Source organism: Nymphalis io, chromosome 17 (assembly GCF_905147045.1).
Source record: "Nymphalis io chromosome 17, ilAglIoxx1.1, whole genome shotgun sequence".
Classification (NCBI taxonomy): domain Eukaryota; kingdom Metazoa; phylum Arthropoda; class Insecta; order Lepidoptera; family Nymphalidae; genus Nymphalis; species Nymphalis io.
In genome coordinates this window covers 8,181,854-8,194,025 of record NC_065904.1, presented here as the reverse complement: position 1 = coordinate 8,194,025, position 12,172 = coordinate 8,181,854, and the positions used below count along the sequence as shown (strand labels likewise).

General features: G+C 32.5%; 1 protein-coding gene across 8 annotated transcripts in view; it reads right to left on the bottom strand.

The window, feature by feature from the left end:
• LOC126774820 (high affinity cAMP-specific and IBMX-insensitive 3',5'-cyclic phosphodiesterase 8) overlaps window positions 1-12,172 on the bottom strand; it is a 182,685-nt gene that overhangs the window by 3,703 nt on the left and 166,810 nt on the right. For 7 of the 8 annotated variants that reach the window (XM_050496439.1, XM_050496444.1, XM_050496442.1 and 4 more), the window contains 11 exons: window positions 6,352-6,409; window positions 5,346-5,513; window positions 5,033-5,235; window positions 4,403-4,586; window positions 3,754-3,930; window positions 3,486-3,518; window positions 2,523-2,615; window positions 2,082-2,333; window positions 1,525-1,741; window positions 816-997; window positions 341-474 (listed from right to left, as the gene is read on the bottom strand). In XM_050496439.1, the coding sequence (XP_050352396.1) occupies window positions 341-474; window positions 816-997; window positions 1,525-1,741; window positions 2,082-2,333; window positions 2,523-2,615; window positions 3,486-3,518; window positions 3,754-3,930; window positions 4,403-4,586; window positions 5,033-5,235; window positions 5,346-5,513; window positions 6,352-6,409 (1,701 nt within the window). The remainder of the gene's footprint in view (window positions 1-340; window positions 475-815; window positions 998-1,524; window positions 1,742-2,081; window positions 2,334-2,522; window positions 2,616-3,485; window positions 3,519-3,753; window positions 3,931-4,402; window positions 4,587-5,032; window positions 5,236-5,345; window positions 5,514-6,351; window positions 6,410-12,172) is intronic. The other variant, XM_050496438.1, reaches the window with a different exon arrangement.

Below are 12,172 nucleotides of genomic sequence, written 5' to 3'. Positions count from 1 at the left end.
AGCCTATTAAGTTTTTCAACCTAACGAACAAATCTATTAGAGGAAATATTTGTGTGTTATATCGTCCGTTTATTGAGGAATAGATGTTTTTACAACTTTAGCCGAGCAGTCATAAAGTCAACCGATCTGCAGTGTTAGTTCGTGAAAATTCCTTCCCAAACAAGGTCGTAAAATGTTGGAAACCAACTTATGACGATGCTATTACGATACATGTATTCTATAAATGTTACATTATTAGTCAATATTAGAGGCATGCAAAACGGACGACGCAGGCAATACGGATAATTTTATAGTATGTACATCTAGTTTAAGAATAAAAATCTAAGATTTTCTTTTATACCTTCTTGCCCACTCAAAGGCGAACTTTTGAGGTCTTGAAGCATTCGACACGTCTGCACATTTGATCATCATTCTCTTTATTAGAACGACGTTTTCCGGTGAGGTCAAGGCTGTTGTATCCAATGACAGAGGCTCCTAAAAAATAATAATACTGATTGAACTTTAACAACATTACTAGATTTTTTATGTGAAACATTAAAAAAAAATCTCATATACGCTAAGTACTAACTCTGAGTTTCATTTTCACAACTTATTCCATCACGCTGCTCCATCCTGGATTGGTCTATTAACATTTGGCCGATTTTCATTCAACATTCAAGTCATTCAACAAGTGTCCTTACTATGCTTTCCTTCCCCGCTCAGTATGAGATGAATAATGCAATTAACCAAATGAAAATTGGTGCACTCTTAGATTTTGATTCACAAGCCTAGTCCATTTCGGCCATCTGAAGTTAAGTTAAATGAATGTAACTTACATCAGTATGCATGTTATCCTCCTTGCTGCCATTGGACTTGTCGTAGAACACGTTGACGAACTTGGCGAGATGCTCGAAGTGCTTGGTCATCTCCGTGGCGAGGATCATGTCGATGACATTGTGCCGCACCGATTTGTACGTGTCACGGTCGAGATTCTTGAATATGTTCACGCGATCGTCATCTGGAAATGGGTTAAAAATTATTGTTGCATATCGATTCTACTAATTAATTTGTTACTTTGTGGTAGGGATTCGTACTCAGTGGTAGGGCTGTGTGCAAATCCGTCCGAATAGGTACCACCCACTCAACACATATTATATCACCAATTCCCCATTCACCTACCTATATTATAAAAAATGTCCTATTTGTAATTGCCTCCTAATGCCTAAGCGTAATTTTCTCAGTTTAGAAAATCGAAAACGATATACTACACAAATAAAATGTTAGTTGTAGTACTTTACAGGAGTTTCAGATTTAGATGAAAATTTGTCTGCTTTTAATTGTTTCAAACATTTTGAAAACGCAAGGCAAGGCAGTTTCGGAAAACGATCAAAATTTTTTTGTACCTTTTGAATTAGCTTTTAGTTCTTGCCAAAGTACAGTAACGTTTTGGATTCCATTTTACAGTTAGATTTACGAAATTACCAAAAAACTATTAGTTGGTAAACAACTAAATAATATGTATTGTAAGTATGTCGTGTTCCTTACTGAGGGTAAGTTTGAAGGTGAGGGCAGCGTGGTGAGACTCCAGCACGCTGACATCGTTGTAGAGGATCGCAAGTGAGTGTCGCGAGTTGCAAAGGAATGCAGAGGATGTTCCTGGATGATCAATGTCATGAGCCGCGGCTGAGATCAACGCTGCAGCAGCTTCCAATGGTTCTAGTAGCATTTTTAGACGGTCCTTCTCTATGAAGAATGCTACGGCCTAAATAGAATAATTATTTATAAGATATTGTCCGAATAATAAACAAATTCCTATTATTTATAATCTATGAACATATCCTTGTTTTTTGCAAGTTCTTGCGTTAATTTATTCGTAAATCAATCAGCTAGAGTTTTTGTTGTTTACATTAAGACATGTGCTATCTAGCACGTAAGTTAGCGAACTGTTTCTACAATAGAATAGTTGCTGAATTCAGAATATTGCAAATGTACAATTAATAGGCGAAATGGTACAGATAGCAAACATTTCATTTAGTAAAATGCGTAAGAGGTGACGAAATTGTAGAAGAGAATCAAGTATTTAGAACTTTAAAATGAATTACCTGTAAAACATCAGCTGCGTGTGTAGAATTGTGATAGGTGTTGACAGCGTGGTAATTCGTCTCGATAACCGTCAGCCAGTGCAAGAGAGTTCGTTCGTCGCATTCTAACGTCGAACAAACGTCAAAGCGGCCGCCCATCAGTGTGAGGCCGAGGTGTGTGAGAGGCCGGCCGCGGGTCAAGTCCTCGAGGCGGAAGATCTCGAACTCCCAGCTCAGAGCCGTGTCTAGGACTTCGCGTAGTTGGCCTGTTGTCTATTGTAGATAATAAAAGTTTTTTCTTAAGGTAAAGGTTGAGTATATATAATGTTGAGTCAAGTTTTAATTTGACAATAATCAAGTCTTAATTTGAATTAACTTTATTGCATTTCACACTTTTTTACCTTAAGTAATTATAAAAAGTAAAGTAGTAAGTATTATACTATTCACAAAAACATGACTTACCTTATGTTTCATATTAGTTCTATTGGCTTGAGATCTGACGACTGTGGAGTCATTACTGCTCCTGCGTGATGACAGGACATTTGTCGCCCCTTGCTGTAAATGATAACACCAAAAAGTTTGAAAAAGCCAACATTAGCTAGATATATCATTTTTATTTATTTGACTATTATATTAACAATATTATATAAAAATATTACTTTTATTAATATACTTTACATAAATACATAAATACGATACACAACAGTAATTTTACGATAATTAGTAGATTTGTAGCACTAAAACATAATATGGTGATATTAATAAATAAAAATACAGATTAAAACCGGTTAGTATTGAAAGCTTTGTTCAACTTGTTGCATATTACAAGAGCCAAAAGGAAAACGTAGAACTTGCAAACTAATCTAATGTAATTAGGAAGTTGAGCAACAGAAATCATTTTGATTTTAGATTTGGTATTGATAATTATATCGTTTGGAAGAATAGTCCAAATGGTTTATTTAATTGATGGTTTTAGTTTGGTTCTAATCTATAGTTTTGTGCTAGTTAATAAATGTGGTCAGAAGGACCGGAAAGACCATATTTTGACGTTTTGTGACGGTTAGTTTTATATACATTAGTTGTTAATTGTCCACGGTGTAAATTTAAATATAAAAACGAAATCTCTGATATAAATGCCAAAAATACTGTTTCTTATGAGAAAAAAAGACCAAACGCAAATTTCCATTACTCGATAATTATAACCAAACGAAAACTAGGCAAAAAATAATTTAGTAGTGTTCGCTCCATACTTTCTGTAATACGAAAAAGTTTTTTTTTAACTAAATCAAAATGAATTCCTACGTATTAGCAAACATAAGGTAATGGCGCGAATTTTCTGAAACTATGTCACTAAAGCATCAGAAAAGAAAGTTTAAGACGATCACAGCGAAGGAAGAGTGTTTGTTGTAATTTCAAACCTCCTACCATATAAAAAAGGTTTGAGTTCACTTGCTCCCGCTTTCCCAGGCCGAACAGGATCATAAACAGATAAATAATAGTTAGTAAGTTTAAATATTAATTATATATAACATTATAATTAGATTAAATAAATTATTAATTATAAAAATAAACATTAAGACCACTATTTTATACTATACTACTTATATAGTACAAAAATACCATTGAACTTTACTTGGTATTATACATATATATACTTCGGTTATTTGTAAATTATTGTTAAAATTCTCCTCACCGACAGCAAAGCTCCAATAAGGTCAGTAGCAATAGGGTCTTCGGCCCTCATCTTCGGGTCTTCCCTCATCTGCGGCGAGTATAACTCCGAAGTGCGCAACATGTCAACGGCACGATCTATGCAAGCGATGGTGGAAGGTGGAGCGCCATCTGTTGCCGCCGACAGGAGGGATATAACCTGAAAAACACAATAGATTTTGTATACTTTAATAATACTTTAGCCAAGTATTATACTAATTTAAGAGCCGAAATGGCTCAATGGATAGAACCCAGATAGTGTATCGTAAACGAAGATCATGTGTTCAAATCAGAACTATCACTACTGGGATTTCGTATAGATTTGATGACTCATCCCTTCACTCCGTTCCTTTCTTCTCCTTAAAAATTTACCTTAAAAAAGAAGGAAAAATTACATGCCGGCATTTTAGATTTATGATTATCTTCTCAATTTATTTATTATTTAATTTATTAAAATAACAAATCACGGAAGGAAAAGATAAAGGGTAATAATAAGTCGACATCTATAGTATTGGTATAATTCATAGGGAGGGTAAAATATCCTTTATATGCACATGCGTCTTCAAAGTGGTATCTTCAATTTAGTATTAATACATTAAGGTAACTTATTTAAATAGTTTATATTAAATTACCTTAGTAATTGGTGCTTCCAGCGGTAATCCTTGCAGCTTAGCTAATGAAGTACGACGCAATCCATCAGATGCGACGGAGCGTACATCCAACGACCCTCGTCGGATAGAATGGAGTGAACCACGTGCTCGTTCACAGTCCATAGCATTACTAGGTTCACAAACAAACACGACGTGTGAAGTGCTCCTAGAGAAACAACGTACGTGTATTTACATAGCCATAAATAGAAACTTGTGGCTAATGTAATCATTACAACTACTTTTTATTATTTATACATGTGATTTGTAGTTATTTTTATAAATATCAAGATTTACACGATTCACGTGTTCATATTCAGGCAATCAACACAGACTTTCTTGTGCTTAATTTGTGTCTGTAATTAGTTACGTACTTTATGGTGAAGGTAAATATTATGCAAATTTCTGCGTGAATTGGATGATAATCTGCTTATATACGTATGTATGCACAAATATAGGTTGGTAGAATGAGCCCTAAATATTTTTAAGGAGGCATTAGCCCATTTGTGGGACATTTACAGGCTGTTACATTACATCTACGTCAATATATAATTGGCCTCGTTGACGTAGTATTATAATGTATATCTATATAAACGATCTACGTGATTTTCTTACTTGTTTAAAGTTACAGAAGATCCTCGGCACGGAAGCAGCACTGGATCGGGAGCGGCTCGTCTTCGTATTAATACAGGTGCTTCCCAATCACGGGCCCCGGTAGCTGCCAATCGCAGAGCCTCACCGCTGACTGCTTCTGTCAAAGGTCTCGGACCTTCTTCTGGCCTCCACCCAACCACCCGGCACCACGATTTATTTGTGAGCTATAAAAAGACGTTATATAAAAAAGATTAAAAATGTTTTAAAATCGTCAACTTCTCTAATCCTTGCATTTGTAGCATTTGATTTCATAGGATTTTTATTGGCTACTAACCAGTATTCGCTGTTGGTCATCAGTGACTGCTACAAGGTCTCGACAGCGATCTATTGCCGCCGCCAGAGCCGCGATGGCGCCGACTTGGGCCCGAGAAGTTGCGGCAGCTGCGCGAGCTTGTAATATTTCTGCACACCAAGCTGCTGCACCCAATGTTTCTACCATTACCTGATGGTGGATGAAATAGTTTACATATTAATTTAAAAAAAGAAGTGCTTTATTAAACAATATAAAAAAATAACATATTTTTGAAACCTTTTAATAAAATATTAAAGCGATGGACGTAAAAGCTTGACAAGAGATCATGAGAGTTACCTTTGGGGCAATTCTAAGCGCATTGAATTGTCCCAAAGTTGCCATTTGTCTTTTAGTTTGCCGTGAAGGCAATTTGTCGGAACGCTAGCTGCTGATTGAGTAGCTTAAAGCATTGACCTTTAAATATTTCTCTAACAAAAAAAATTATATATGATACATATTAAAAAAAAACAAAGAGACATTATTTTTTTTAAAAAACTGCCAAAATCAAACAATTCCAATTATTAGAAATAGATTTTTCAAATGTCTTATCATTTTGACGTGACCCTTTAATTAAGTTGATGAAGACCTTCAAACTTTAAACGGACGCGGCGCTATAAATTAGGAACGGAGTAGAACAGGAAGTGGCTTTATAACTTCCAAGCGATATATTAAGTGAAGCTATTCCTAACTATGTTGAAACATTTACCTTTGACACTATAACTTACAAACTTCACTACTTTACTTTATAAGTTAATTTTAAATTTACCCATTTAAACAAAAAGAAGTCTGACTTTGAACTTGAATTTAGTATTCCAGTTTATAGAAATGGATTACAGACAAACTATTTCGACTATTTTCTATAGTGCTAGTAGAAGTTATTATTGCTTCTTCTTTATTCGTCTGTCGTAGCCCAATTTTTTTTGATATAAACTACATTTTAATCCATTCATTTGTAATTTATTTATTTTTCTAAATTTGTATTACTCACCCTGTTGAAACCGGCCTCCAGATACGGTATAACAGCAAAGTCATCTTTGAGGTATGCGCTGAAATAAAGATAGATAAAACAGTTAAATCAGTAAAATTACCATATATTTAATAACACTATCTTTCGTGAAGTCTAAGTATATATATATATATATATAGGATAGCATTTCCTTTATTATTATTTATTAAATTTGTTACTTAAGTACCTATGGTATCGTTTAATTGTTATGTTGTAAATGCTTATAATGGTGTATCACTTTATTATCCCTACTACTAGCCTACCACTGTCGTAAATTTTTGTTGTTTATTTTGTGAATATGCCGATGTTATTTCTTAAATGAAATAAATAAACAAAAAGATCTTTGTCACGATAATATAAAAGGGTGGGTACGCGGCTCATGTTCGAGGTTGCTCAACTAGCTACTCGTAGCTTGGCTGCACAACAACGCGTTTACCGTGTTCCTTTTCTTGTCATTATGTACGTCATACAATGTGGCGTCGACCATGACAACAGCTGTTCAGTTAATTACTAGTCATTTGATTAAAAAGAAAAATAAAATATCTTTCGATAGAGCAGGAGGTATAATAAAAATATAAATAGATACAATGTAAAAACAATTTTGAATGTTAACAATGTTGGCAAGCACGCCAACTAACTTTAGAGCACTGTCAAACTTTATCTGACGTATGTCACAAATAAAACGTAGGGCGTTTTGATGTCCGTGCGATTCACTACCCTAGCTGCCCCTAATCAGCACGAAACTTAAGTTCGCAAACAATTATTTTTAAAAATAAATTGAAAACAAATTTATTGTCATTAATATAAACAAAAAAAAAAAAACTAATAATAGGAAAATAGTTACATATCTTCTACACAAAAAACGAAATATTAATTTGTGTAGAATTTATTAATTTATCTTTATTTAAAAGGAAATAATATCATAATTCATTCTAGTATGAATACCATACCATTTATAACATGAATCTTAGAGTATCAACTGTAATCTTTGATAGGTTATGATACATGATGCTGCACACACACACCTTGCTCGAGTTCCCAGTGCTCCATCAGTAATCCTATCCGGATAGAAATAGCCCGATACTATAGGCGTGCGTACCTTCACCGATATTCGCTAGTGTGTATATCCATCCATGTATATCCATTGTTTAATATAAATATGTATTTACGTGTATATGAAGCATAAGTTTATTGTGTTATGAGAGTAGTATTTGATATGTAATGTAATCAACATTTTTTCTTCCTTTGTCATGTGTTGAACACGAAGGTCCTGTTAATCCAGACCAGCACTATGAATTTTCCATGTTCTTAATTTGAATTTTTATAAATTTTCTCTATTTCAACGGCTAAAATATTGTACGACATGTGTACCATAACCTGAAATTGCAGGAATAAAATCCAAACCTTTTCTTTAAGAGAAGCTGAAATCTTTGGCAAACAGTGGAACAGTTACGGGATGTGATTATACTTAATTTTAACTAAGTACAAATTCCTTTGAACTAACGATGGCAACGTACACTCACTGATTTTATTTGATAAACATAATTTTCAGACTGCATCACGAAATGCTTTGATATATCAAGGCACTGCATTAAACGAACTAAATTCTAAACGAAAATTTTAAGTAGAATTAAAAAAATATATATTCAAAGATAGAATATAGTGACAAAGATGTATACGGAAAGTTTATAAAGGAGGACTTTAAATGTTATTGAGATATACGTTTATGATAACTTTAGTTAAATAAAATATGACTAAAGGTTATTGAATCTGTACTCAGATTCATATGCAAAGAAATTGTTATTTAGTTACAAGAGAGCGAAGTAAAAAGTAAAAAAAATAACTTAATTATTTTAAATTCATTAATGACATGTTTTTATTGTATCCGTTACTAAATTTTTACTGTAAAATAAACATTGTTTTACGATAGCTATTAAAGCAACGCCACACATAGGATGTCGTGACAATGTCAGCGTTTCCGTTCGGTGCAGACGTCGCGACGCGTCGTGACAACGTCCATAGACTAGGAAGCATTTAGAATGAATAGAACTCATTTAATTTATACAATGGCTTGCTAATCAACCGTCTAGACTGTAGACAACTAGACGACTGCGATGCCACGCCTTTATATTTCATTAAAATTTTAACTTTTCTCTAGGGTTGTTCATTAAGTTTTTTAACTATGTTATTTACAAACTAATACACTGAATAGTTAAAAGAGGTAAATTTTACTAATAACCATAAAACAGTTTGGCTCTACTTATTTTCAGATTTTTTAAGAATGTATCATTCTGAAATCAGGAATTATTATAGACGACGCTTAGCGAAACATTAGATAAATGTCACAAAAATAATCACTTGGAAATCATGTCTAGCGATCGTAAATGAAAAATAAGCAGGCTGTCAGTACCGTTTCCAAGTCAACGAGCTGTGAGCGGCAAAGATCCAGTCAAAAATATATGACGATAAAACTCGCTTCAACGACTTCTTTTGCACGCTTTTAACATTATTTTAACCGAAGGATTTTTGAATCGCTCCCTGCGGTATTCTTACCGTTTACTGAAAATATTTCCTTAGTACAGTAGGATTATTGGCTATTTTAGCTTGCTTTACAATTTATTTTATTTAAACAAAACAAATTAAAAAGAAAGCAGTTTTGTTTTTGTTTCATTAATAAGGTCTAAAATATGATGATGTTTATTTAAGGTCCTTTCCATTAGAAAGAAATACCCCCTACCGTCAGTCACTAAATAACGTAAAACCACTCGGTAATGGAAAATGAATCCTTGGATCAGTTAGCTGAAGCAATGAAAAATATACTTAGACATGGCGTTATCTTGTAAGAAATATCATATTTCATTGTTTTGTTGTGATATATCGTCCCTTATTTTTTGTAATATTTTTAATCTTACATTAAATTATTAATTTATTGGTTATGATGTAATGATTAATAAATATATAATATATGATTACGATGTTTTTTTTTATTTTAAATTACATTTTTACTGATATAATGTAATAAGACAAACGCGTAAAATAATATTATATTCTCGCGAGCCCTTTTTAATATTAATTTTAGACAACAAATTAATGTAAATCTCGGTTTGGAATGTATATTGTATTGAGAAGAACTGTCAAAAGTTACTCCTATTCAGAAAACGAATAACACATCAATAATTTTATACAAATAAATTATATATCCTTCATGAAAATAGCGAATATTTATTTTACTTGGTAGTAGAACTTTGTGAAAGTCCGTCCGGGTAGATACCAACAAAGCAATATTTAGTATTGCTGTGTTCCAGTTGGAAGGGCTTAAAAAGTTTTCAAGATTGGTGGCGCATTAGCGATGTAAGGAATGCTTAATATATATTTATTAATACTGCGTCATTGTCTATGGGTGATAACCATTTACAATAAGGTGGCCCATTTCTCCGTACGCTTACTTATGATATAAAAAAAAAACTTTTAATCATCTTTATAATCGAGAAAACATTTTTTTTCATAAAATCAGAAAAATTATTAGAAAAAAAGTAAATTGATATCTCTTTGTGAAAAGATCAGTAAAATATTCCAATTAACACAGTTTTAACAAAAAGCTTATAAAATCTTTGGTTGGAATAATAACTCGTATATTATTTTAATAACACAATGAAAACCGATATATTGCACTTTCAGTGTTCCTTGGAAAATAAATTGTATCATTAATTAATTGAAATATTTTTATTCATGGTCTTACAAAAATGTTTTACCGTTCTTTGAACTTTGCAAATCATTTGTATTTTCTTCTAGAAAGTCAAGCGTATATATACATACTGGGTTCTTGCATGATTAGGCGATGACGAATAAAAGTACTGAAATACCAACGAATCGCTGCAACAACACAAACTTCTTTTTAAAATAAAACTAAAAGTTTGTCTTTGAGAGGTTGAGAGTTTTAAAATAAAAATTGCCTACCAGAAAAAGAAAACAAAATTGTATTTAAGTATAACATACTATTTTTAATGGAACCTTATATTTCTAACTTACACAAAGCTTGAAATAGAGCATTAGAGTTTCAATGGATATTATATTTTTTAAAACTTGACCGAATAGTTAAATATTCGATCATATTTGCCGCGAAATTGTTTAATCCTGTGATTGGTTCACGCTTATAATAATACAGAGTTATTATTTTTTGTTACATCATTGGAGCAATTTCGATGTCGAGTAACGGGCCGAATATTATTTCAGTAGTTGGTATTTTGTCGGATACAAAAAAAATAATAAATGCAACGAATTTCGATTAGAAGCAAAATATTCGGTGCTATTTTAATTAATACATTGGATTATTTAACTTAATTGTAAAACGATGTTCTCTACCTACTTTAATTTCGTAATAAAAAAAGAAACGTTTATGGTTAAGATAATTATAAAATTAAAATATGATTTATGTATAAAATAGACTATAATATTAATTCTAGTATATTTAGTGTTCAATGTGTTTTAACGTTATTCCAACGAAGGTAACTTTAATTGGATGTTGACGGCAAACTGTTGAAAAGTTTTGTATAGCTTGTCATGTCGTGTCAACAGCGCTTGTGGTTGACAGGGTTCAGGCTACGAGCTTGATCAAGAATGTTCGTGTTTGTGGTTTGAATGCTCTAACAGCTGTAAAAGTGGATCAAAGGTAATTTAGACTTCACCAACAGCTCAATACACATGTATTGAGTTTATGTTTCGAATGTCAAAGCAGTGTAGCCCATTAAATACAGGACAAGACAGTGAGATTATTGTAATTTTATTTAATTAACATAAATTAATCCAAAAACATAATCAATTCAAACTCGCTAATATAAATAAGTGAATAGGCTCTGTAATTTATAATAATATTTTTATGTAAAAATCAAATATTTCAGTTTATTTCTATAAAGTTTTCATTTTCGTCTTATTTCTTCTCATTGTTAATGATTTTTTTTAATACAAGCACATTTTTATCAACAGTAAAATAATTTAGTTTGATGAAACCAATAAAACTAAAATATAGACAAAATACTAAAGCAAATATAACTTGAAATCTTAGTCGTAAGTTATGTCAATTTAAAAGTTTAGATAACTATGTTGAAGTTTGCTTCAAAACTTAAATGCCATCCGCTATATTTCTCTACTGTACTCGCTTTAAACTTAGTTTAGGTATTCTATATTTTATTAGACGACGTTTCCGGGGCTTCGAGCCATCTCTCTTTGTACCGCGTTTACGAGAGATTGATATGAATTATTTACTTTATTTGTCCTAATGACAATTTTATTTAAGTGATCTATTTAGTTTGCATGATGGATGAAGAGATTATTTTTTAATGGTAAAATATAATATAATTATATTGTTTGACTCGGAAGTATCTTGAAAATAATTTTAGAACAACTTTTGGGGCTTAGACTAATAGCTTATATATTATATAATTAAATACTTAGATAGTAATTGTTGATTTTTGTTTTAATCCATCAATCCATCCAATAGAAAAAAACCATTGACATCATAGTTGCTTTATATCGAATCATTGAGATATTATTATTTTATTTTTTTTATATGTCCGGGATGGCAAATGACTCTACTCCACCTGATGGTAAGTCGTAGTAGAATCCAAACGCGACGACGGCCAGTACAGTCGGGAAGAATGTTCTGTACTAGCCGTCACCGCCTTACCGGCCCGCAAGATGCCTCTTCACGCCTCGTTTGAAGGAACCCGGGTTGTAAGAGGAGGGGAACACGTGAGCTGGTAAGGAATTCCATTTTTTGGTAGTGCGACAAAGAAAGGAGATGCCA